Source organism: Hippocampus zosterae, unplaced genomic scaffold (assembly GCF_025434085.1).
Source record: "Hippocampus zosterae strain Florida unplaced genomic scaffold, ASM2543408v3 HiC_scaffold_23, whole genome shotgun sequence".
In the NCBI taxonomy this organism is placed as follows: domain Eukaryota; kingdom Metazoa; phylum Chordata; class Actinopteri; order Syngnathiformes; family Syngnathidae; genus Hippocampus; species Hippocampus zosterae.
This window is the reverse complement of record NW_026262823.1, coordinates 1,295,770-1,304,967: the sequence shown is the minus strand read 5'-3', so window position 1 is coordinate 1,304,967 and position 9,198 is coordinate 1,295,770. Positions and strand designations below refer to the sequence as shown.

The 9,198-nt window shown below is 44.5% G+C and overlaps 1 protein-coding gene across 1 annotated transcript; it reads right to left on the bottom strand.

Annotated features, from left to right (window-relative positions):
• Positions 1 to 391: 391 nt before the first annotated feature.
• Positions 392 to 2,010, bottom strand: LOC127594731 (galectin-4-like). Its single transcript, XM_052056510.1, has 4 exons — positions 1,692 to 2,010; positions 1,485 to 1,570; positions 912 to 1,071; positions 392 to 683 (listed from the first exon to the last, which is right to left on the bottom strand). The coding sequence occupies exons 1-4, from the start codon at positions 1,842 to 1,844 to the stop codon at positions 534 to 536; spliced, it is 549 nt and encodes a 182-aa protein (XP_051912470.1). The 5' UTR covers positions 1,845 to 2,010; the 3' UTR covers positions 392 to 533.
• Positions 2,011 to 9,198: the final 7,188 nt, after the last annotated feature.

Sequence of the window (9,198 nt, the reverse complement as noted above, 5' to 3'; positions counted from 1 at the left end):
ATCCAAAGGCGACGAAGTTGTGGCGCCCCATAAAGAGGGAGAAAGGCCGGTGTGGTGACAGCTGGTAAGCTTAGGCTACCGGCGTTTGCCTGTGGACTAAGTTATGAATTGGGGTTTGATTGGTCAGGTGAAGTGATGATTCGTTACATCAATCACAATCAAGGAATATCTGAGCTTTGAAAAGTTTGGAGTGAGAAGCGGCGACATACACGCCAGCATCCTCTCACCCCAGAAGCTTTAAATACCCATCAACTCCGGTGAGTTTAATAAGCGTTTTGGGGGTTTTCCCCCCATATTTTTAGCTCGTGGTGTGCCGCGAGATTTTAACAATGGGAAAAAGTGTGCCTTGGCTAAAAGGTTTGAAAAACATTGCTTAAATGAGACATAAACATGCAATGCTCAGGTTTTTTTGAAGTGCATTTGTTCCACAGCAACCAAACATGGACTCGTGCAGATTAACGGTCAAGAAACCCCCCATAGACAATATGTCGATTGAAGAAAGTGGGGCTTCTGATCTGGCCGCGGCGGTCACATCATTTCAGCCTCACGTCCTTCAGCAACAGGGTATCCCCGATCGTTAGTGCCGTAATGCTTTGCGGGTCTCCAACCCAGTTCACGACCTCCAGCTGCTGGGCGCCGTCGACGCTCAGGTGGAAGCGGTCGACGTGGCACCGGATGATCACCTGAATGACACGACAGCAGTATGAGCAATGTGCTGGCGAAGAGCTCTTTCACTGTCAATTCTAGACAAAACGATGGGCTGGTTGTCAAGAGGTCTCTGGTATATACGTATGGTGCACTGAAATTGATGTAAATGACCATCAGACCACCTTGCTGTCCACCAATAAACAGTTACGGCAGTCATGGAGATGTATGCCAAATGACACCGTCGACGTCGTGATTGAGCTGACCTCAAAGTTGTGTCCAGGTCCAAAGAGGAAAGAGTCCATCTCTTTCTCGTCGATATTTTTGGTCCCATTCAGGTCGGCGGTCAGAAGAATCTTTTCGTCTTTCACGCGAAAGACCAGGAGCAGTGCAGTGTCGTTGGCCGCGACCAGCTCGAACATCAACCTGCAATATTTACTCATTCAGGTGTCTTCAAACTAGGAATGTACAAAAGACAATTTGGTCGGCATTTCGATGTGTGGGTTGCGAAACGATTCAAGGACGCTTCGTTGTGACAGTGACCAATGATGCGATTACATTTGGCATCAGTTCAAGAGAGGATAGTGCAACAGATTTTCAGGTTGTCACTTGATGTGCATTCAAATCAACTTGTCAGGCCTGGCAATGTGCCATTTCCTTCTGATCTATCTCCACTAAAAGGTCATTGCATAGGTATCTCGATACATTCCAAAGTAGAACATACTCGCATCTTTAAAAAGATAACACGGGATCTTCCGGTTCAAAACAATTTGTTTGACGCACAAACATGTCGCGGGAACTGAATTCCTTGTGGGAACGGAGGTTGGGAGGCTACGTACTCTTCGGCCATCGGTATGACTTGTCCTCTGATGGCGATGCTGCTGCCCACACCGAGCAGCCCCAAAAGGTCAACTCTGAATCCATCCTGCGCGCACACGATTTGTTACAGTCAAAAATAAAATTCAATAACAGTCCAATGTTAGAACTACTCCTCGCTCTGAAAAAGGGCTGTCGTGCATAATACACACCACAAGTCCGAAACTCACCGGATGAGGCGCCAAAAGAAGTAGAACCGGACCTTCCGCGTCATCAGGCATGTGCGTCAGAGAAGAGTTTTCACTCCAGTGTGTGACATTACCTGGTCCTGATGTTGGCAGCTGGGGAGGAGGACACGTGGGAAGACTGGGACAGGTAGTCATAGGAGGATTAGTCGGACAGGTCAGACGGGGGACAGGAGGACAGGTGGTAGGAGGGGCACAAGTAGCACAATGACACTCAGGACAACTACAAGGACGACACTCCAACTTGGGACAAGGACACTTATCACAGGTGCACGCAGGACATGGGGAACAACAAGGGAAGCCATGGTCTGCAGGAAAGGAATTTAGGTTGAGCGCACACATTCCCTAAGAGGCCAAGTACGTGACGCATTCATGACTCTCGGACCTTTTTGACAAATGAATGGCAGGGCTTTGCCGCAATCCATGTCGGTGAGACGTCGGTTCCCTCTCACCACAACGCATTCATGGTGCCATGGCTCAGGATCCCAATCGAGGAAGTCCTGTACATTACAAGGGACGAATGTGATTTGAGCACGTGTCGGTTTCAGGACATGTTCCTCATAGCCCTTGTGACACTAAACAACCACCTCGACAATTATCCAAAGTAACAAATGATTTTTGGGGAGCCTGGACTAGAAATGTAATGAATGACTTGCTCATTAAGATTTTTACACTCTTTTGATAAAAATAGATGATTTAACACGTACCCAATTCAAGGGGCTGCAGAGGATTACCCTCCATTTCTTGGGTACATTTGACCCGAGTTGTTTCACTGTTCTATAGTCACTTGTATTCTTTGGCATTTGACTCAGCATGACTTAAGATTTGTTCTTGGTTTTGCTGTTCGGTGCTTTCTACCGTCTTTGTTACCGATTTGCTTTACTGTTTGTTGGATATGTTAATTGCTCCATGTACAGCACTTTGTATGCAGTGATGGCTGTTTGAAAGTGCTCGAGAAATACAGTTGAGTTGAGTGTACATGTCAATAGACTCCATGCTGCTGGTGGTTGAATTTTTTTTCAAAGTACATTTTTGCAGCTAAAACTTATTACTGACACCAAGAGCAAGTGTGTGTGCGGCATGATGTCCTTTATTTTTGGATCCTTTGACTGCCTAAAACATTAGGTTGAGCGCACACATTCCCATCAAATGTATCTTTCTGTTGTGTGCTTTTCTAGCCTTGTGACCTTGGTTTTAGTCCGGGTTTTCTCATCTTATTGGCAAATTCCAACAATGTCCTTGCAATAAAGCTTCACCAGAGTTTAAAATTGATTTTTATTGTTCAAATGTTTGGACGCCAGTACGCTGTCATTCCCTGTTTAAATTCACTTTGAAAGATCAGCACTTCACTTCCATCCACTACCAACAATGTTGATATTTCCACCTTTTTCTTGTTATCACCCCAGATCTTACTTTTTGCCAAATAAATAAGAATGCGGCAAATCATTTACTTACCACAGAGCTTCCGTCAGTAAATGAAAGGGTCTTCCTCCACCAGAAAAGCCAATAGGTGTACCAGCCGATATGCATTCCCACCCATGTGTTCGCGGAGCCCTCGCTCAGGCCTTTGGGAAAGGCGGACAACAACAACACTCACAGCAATTAGTTTGAGCACAAGAACACGACTCACATAGGTGGACGTCGTGAAGCATTGTGTCCTGCCATTGGCAGGACTCCCCAAATCGTAATGCTCACCATTCAAGAACACCACCTCGTGGTGTGCGTGGAAGCTGGCCAGGTGACCACCCTCTTGGACACAGTGATCCTCGGCCTGATGCCAACATCTGGGCATGCTGAAGAAGCGGAAGCAACCCGTGCCATATCTCTTCCACAAGCCGCTCTCAACGCCTGAGGACAGACACATTTTGAGCGGTCGTTTGACAGGGGCTTTCATTCAGGGGGTGCTCTTTGTATCAGCAGGAGGTGGCTTGGCAGTCTTTTGGCCAACCGCTCCTGAGTCTTCTTCCTTTCATAACTTTGCTGCGGTGAATTGGGAATTTCTCCATTGTGAGACTAATAAAGGTATTTCTTATCTTATCTTATACAAGCGGTGTCCAAACTGTGGTCCGAGGACCCCTAGTGGCCCGGCACATGACCCAAAAAAACGTCTAAAAACATACAATTAAGCCATTATCATGATAAGAACAGCATTTTTATCTTCAAAACACTGCAGTGAATAAAGATCATTCTATTTTAAGAGACAAAAATAGTTTCTTCCACTTTGTGCTTGATGGCTGATTGATCCAGACGTCACATTCCCCATTGTGGGACAAATAAAGGATATCTTACATTAATGATACTCGGGTAACTGGTCACCTTCGTTTTTTTTTTTTTCTTTTTTGGTTCTGTTTATGGCCAAGCGATTGGGCTGTTGTTAAGAGGGGTGTTAGGCACCCCCAAAAAAATCAGCTACTTTCCTTAACACCTTGAACAGAAAGCCGATGAAACGAGCAGTACAAACAATGTATAATTTCTTTCTTGACTGACTTGAGCTTAAAAAAGTTGATGAATTTTAAGGGGGCCTTTCATCCTTCCATTTTTTTTGCATCAAACCTTTGGACATCCCTGTTGTATACATGACAGACTTGCAGAATGAATCATATTAAAGTTAATACAAAATATCGACTGGTAAATAAGACTCTTCTAAGGGACCAGGCATTTTTTTTCTCTTCCATACTTACACATGACCGAAGACCCGAACAAGCTGAGCACACAGGCCATCAGCAGACATGGCGACATGGTGACTGCTACCGTGGTCCGTCACGAGGAGAAGAGATACGCTCTGGTCAGGTGGAATTACTTTTCTGGTCAGGTGGAATGACTCTCCGATGTGATGAAGCCAGCGGGCTTGGCTGCCGAATTTAAGCACAGTTCACACGGAACAACATGAAGAGTTGAAAGAAAAAGGGCTGCCCTTTCAGTTCGCCAATGAGCCATCACAAAGATGGGAACGGGCGGTGCTACAGGGGATTCAGCGGGGGACACATATCAAAGGTGTATACCAATAACAAAGCGGTTGTTGTCATCGTGAAATCGAAAGAAAGGCAAATGACCCCAGTAAAGCGCAATGTACTGCTTGCATCTGTGCTGTACTTTAACTGGCAACATCAAGGAAGGCGTTTTGCAACATAACGTTTCAACTTGAAACGTTATGTACGTTTGTATTTGCCCTTTGTCGTGAGTTGCGTCATTTTACTGTCTTTGTTATGAACTTGCTGTTTTATTGTTGGATATATGATATTTGCTCCACATACGGCACTTTGTATACAGAAATGGTTGTTTTAAAGTGCTCTATAAATACAGTTGAGTTGAGTTGAGTAGAGGGAGGGGGGTCCAAAAGACAAAGCCAGTGACCATAACAGAACACATTGAACACGTCGCTCCCACTCGTTGCCAATCAATCACAGACAGATGTAAAACTGTAGAGGTCAAACGACACCCCTTACCAAGCATTCAGAGTCGAGTGTATGGATACCGTAATCCCTCGTTTATCGCGGGGGTTACGTTCCAAAAAGAACCAGTGATAAACGAAATCCGTGAAGTCGTGAATTTTATTTTTTTACAGTCATTATACAGTATTTAACTATATATACAATGAAATCAAAGACCAAATCTTCTTTTCAGGCCCTATTACAAAAAAAACAAACGTTTTAAATAAATATCATAGTTTTTGGAAATACTGTACTATCGAGGCACGTCGCCGCCGATGCGTTCTGATTTCAAGGGTGAAAAGCACTAAAAAGTATATGGCACTAAATAAAATCTGTGAAACAGTGAAGCTGCGGAAAGTGAACCGCGTTAGAGCGGCTACTTTCCAAAGTATGTCAAATATGTAAGTGGGAACATGCACTGTATGTACAAGCCCCCCTCCCCAAAGAATCAAGAGAGAGAGAGATATGGTGTCCCATATATCGTATGAGATAAGATAATAAAACCTTTATTTGCCCACACTGGGGAAATTTCCAATCTACAGCAGCAGAATTGAGGGTGGGTGGGAAGGGTATTGCCTAAAAACAAAGTATTGCCTTCACAAAACAAATACAACACAAAATAGTTTTTTTTTCATACAGCACAGGTGAAATTTCTTTCCGCTCAACCACAAGAGAGAGAGGAGCCGCTGCGGGTACCCGCTCCGCCATCAACAGAACAGTAAACATAAAATGACAAAATAATACATTTGCTTGCCCCCTGCACACCTGTCACCCATTGGGGACACATGCTTTATTTGGGCGCTCTGGCAGTCGACTCACTGCCGGAGTATTCCACGCCGTGCCAATTCTCTCGCCCATTTACTATTCGACTTTGCCTTAAAGCCTTGTGGCTGTTATTGCGCGCCTTGAAACCCTCTTGTGTGAGATCATATTCGTTCACCTAAATTATTATCCTTGCTATTTTTTCGCAAGCGTTTTCTGTTGTCTCCTTATTTATTTCCTGGTCCTTATTTTGACCAGCGCTTTTTGTTGTTCTTCCGGACGGGTATTTTGTGTTTTGTATTAAACCTCTTTTGTTCTCTGACAAACCCTTTCTGTGTCTGCTATTTCGGGGATCCACTACTGGTTGTTTTTTGTTGTACACGAAGCGATTGTCCTATCGCTTCGGGTACAACGTGACAAAGACACACACAGTCACGCAGTCTTCACCACTTTTTCTGCATACACTTTGTTGTTTGAAGCTGTTATCGATGAAAGAGGAGATATTTCAAGTATCCTGTCACCAGTCAGCGGGGGTGCCCATTACTTCGACATCGCGGACTGAATCGCGGAAAAAACAAACAACAAGGTGTGTGTCTTTGTGCGTGTTAGAACTATATTTTTTAAGTTAATTTACACTGCACCCTAATCATCCTATCAGTCTCATTTTCAGAAAAAAGTATTCAAAAAATAAAATAAAACAAAGCAGGTAAATCTTTAACCGACGGTGGCGTGTGACCTGCATCACAGGAAGTTGTTCGCCCTCAGCAGTCTGCAATTGCAGCTTGTCTTTTTTCGTTATCATTCGGAGTTTGTTTCATGTACAATTCACCGAGCGCGCGGGGAAAGAATAAGAATCTCGAGGGCCCAGGGAAGCACTTTAAAACGGTACGTGTGAGCTAGAACGGGGGCGGTCGCGGGATGTTGGTTGATCTATGTCGATCTTTGGTCCAAAACGTTTGGCCACCCCTGCACCTCTCACAGACGTTATGCTGAAAATGTGCGCATGTCAGCTACAAGCTAAGTTTGAAAGCAAACAAGATGCTGCAGCATCCATTGACGAAAAAAGAGATTGGCTCACATCTCCTGTCTTATGTCAATCCAACAACAACAACAATGACAAGCGCATGTCTCAGGAACACGACTGCCAAAAAATGACCTCGAACATCCATCCATCCATTTTCCGAACCGCTTGATCCTCACTAGGGTCACGGAGGGTGCTGGAGCCTATCCCAGCTGTCTTCGGGCAGTAGGCAGGGGACACCCTGAATCGGTTGCCAGCCAATCGCAGGGCGCACAGAGACGAACAAGCATCCACGCGCACACTCATACCCAGGGAATATTTAGAGTGCTCAATCAGCCTGCTATGCATGTTTTTGGAATGTGGGAGAAAACCGGAGTACCCGGAGAAAACTCACGCAGGCCCGGGGAGAACAAGCAAACTCCACACAGGGAGGCCGGAGCTGGAATTGAACTCTACACTGCGAAGCCGATGTGCGAACCACTGGACGACCGGGCCGCTGACCTCAAACATCACTTCACAAATGATTTTTATAAATGGGCATCAACAACCAATAACCCAGCGGGGGCACCCTGACATCAGTTTGATGTTGAATATCGGTTCAGATTTTGACTAGCATGACAAATAGCCTTCAGAAGCATTTCACTCATATGATTGTAAAAAAGTCGGAATAAACTGTCCATCTCACATCCAATTACGGCAACATCCAATCTTCATCAATATCGTTGAAACCAAAACAACACAGAGGCCCAAACTTTGACATTAAATTGATGGCTCATATGCAAGCCAGTTACGTTAAGGCGGATGGGCTGACATACCGCTTTGCCCCGTTTCAACAATTGTCTGCGACAGAACTGACGAGGAAGAGAAAAAGAATATGCATCTTCATTTGAAGAGTTTGGAATCTTGTATAAAACGGTTCAAATGGCTCTTTCGTTGCCGACACGAAGGTAAAATGGCCCTCGCACCATTGAAACGTCGCTTCTGTGCAAAACGTGCGTTCGATGGTCACCTAAATTCATGTTGACATCTTTACTTTTTGTCACATCCACCTCTGAAAACATTCCATTGATTGCCCAAGTATGAAGGAGTTGAGGGTGTCTTCATCGAAGCGCTCAGAGCAAAGCTTATGTCGCTTCAACGCTAGAAACACATCGTCCATAAAACACGTGACATGTCTTGCCACATGACACAATGCCTCACTTAGAAAAATGTGGAGGACTCTTGCACGCAAACGTGTTCATCGCAAATATATGGCTGCCGACCGAACCTTATTTTCAGTCACGCTATTATAAGACTGGCCATTAATAAAAGAAAAATGATGTCACTGATTCTTCACGTCTTTATGATCTGCAACTCAACATCAGTATTTCTCAACGTGGAAATAGCTACGATGATGGCATGAGAATAAGAATAAGAATCATTCAAATTTTATTTTGAGAAATCCAAGCCTCAAATGGGGTGGAGGGGGGACTCAACTCAACTGTATTTATAGAGCGCTTTCAAACAGCCATCGCTGCATTCAAACTGCTTTAGATGGAGAAACTAACATATACAATCAAGCAATAAATCAGTAACAACAACACAGCCAGCCTTATTAAGAGCTGGACTCATCATGCGTGATATGGGTGTCGTAGGTACAGCGTTCTGTTCTCTGACTGTTGACCTGGTGGCAGTTTTGCTTGAAACATACCATTGAGATAGAAAAAGGAAGGTTTTGTAAAGGCAACGAAGGGAGTCATACAAACTTGTGCTTTACCGTTAATTGCCTGTGAAGAAAATAGTGTTTGGCTCCACTCTGGCCTTGTTATTTTACCTTCGGACGCAACATAGTTCACAGGTGAGATACGATTAAAGGGACAAATAAAAACACGCACACGCACACGCACACGCACACACACACACACGCACACACGCACACACACACACACGCACACACACACACACAAACACACACACACACACACATGATTTTTGTTAATGTACGGTACTATTTTTCTGGTTCTTTTGGACCATTGATTACTGTTTCTACTTTGCCAGTGCGCTTTTGCTCAGAAATATTTTTTGTACGGGCTTTGTGTCGGCGTTTGTGGGATCTAATCTCCATTCAGTTTGTCCCCGAACTGTGTCAGTCTGTACGCGATTGATCGGGGGTGGGTTGCAGTGACGTGTTCAATGTGTTCTGTTAACTTTGTCTTTTGGATCACCTAGAAAATGGCATGACTCTTCGCAAGGGGTAAGTCCAAAATAAAGTTGAAATGTTTTGTTGCGCAATGCCTGC

Excerpts from the sequence above, each read along its gene's own strand:
- LOC127594731 (XM_052056510.1), bottom strand. The coding sequence starts at position 1,844 with ATGACTACCTGTCCCAGTCTTCCCACGTGTCCTCCTCCCCAGCTGCCA. Across the intron at positions 1,571-1,691 it reads TTCTTTTGGCGCCTCATCCG|GATGGATTCAGAGTTGACCT; the intron begins GTGAGTTTCGGA and ends GTGTGCGCGCAG. Across the intron at positions 684-911 it reads GACCTGGACACAACTTTGAG|GTGATCATCCGGTGCCACGT; the intron begins GTCAGCTCAATC and ends CGTGTCATTCAG.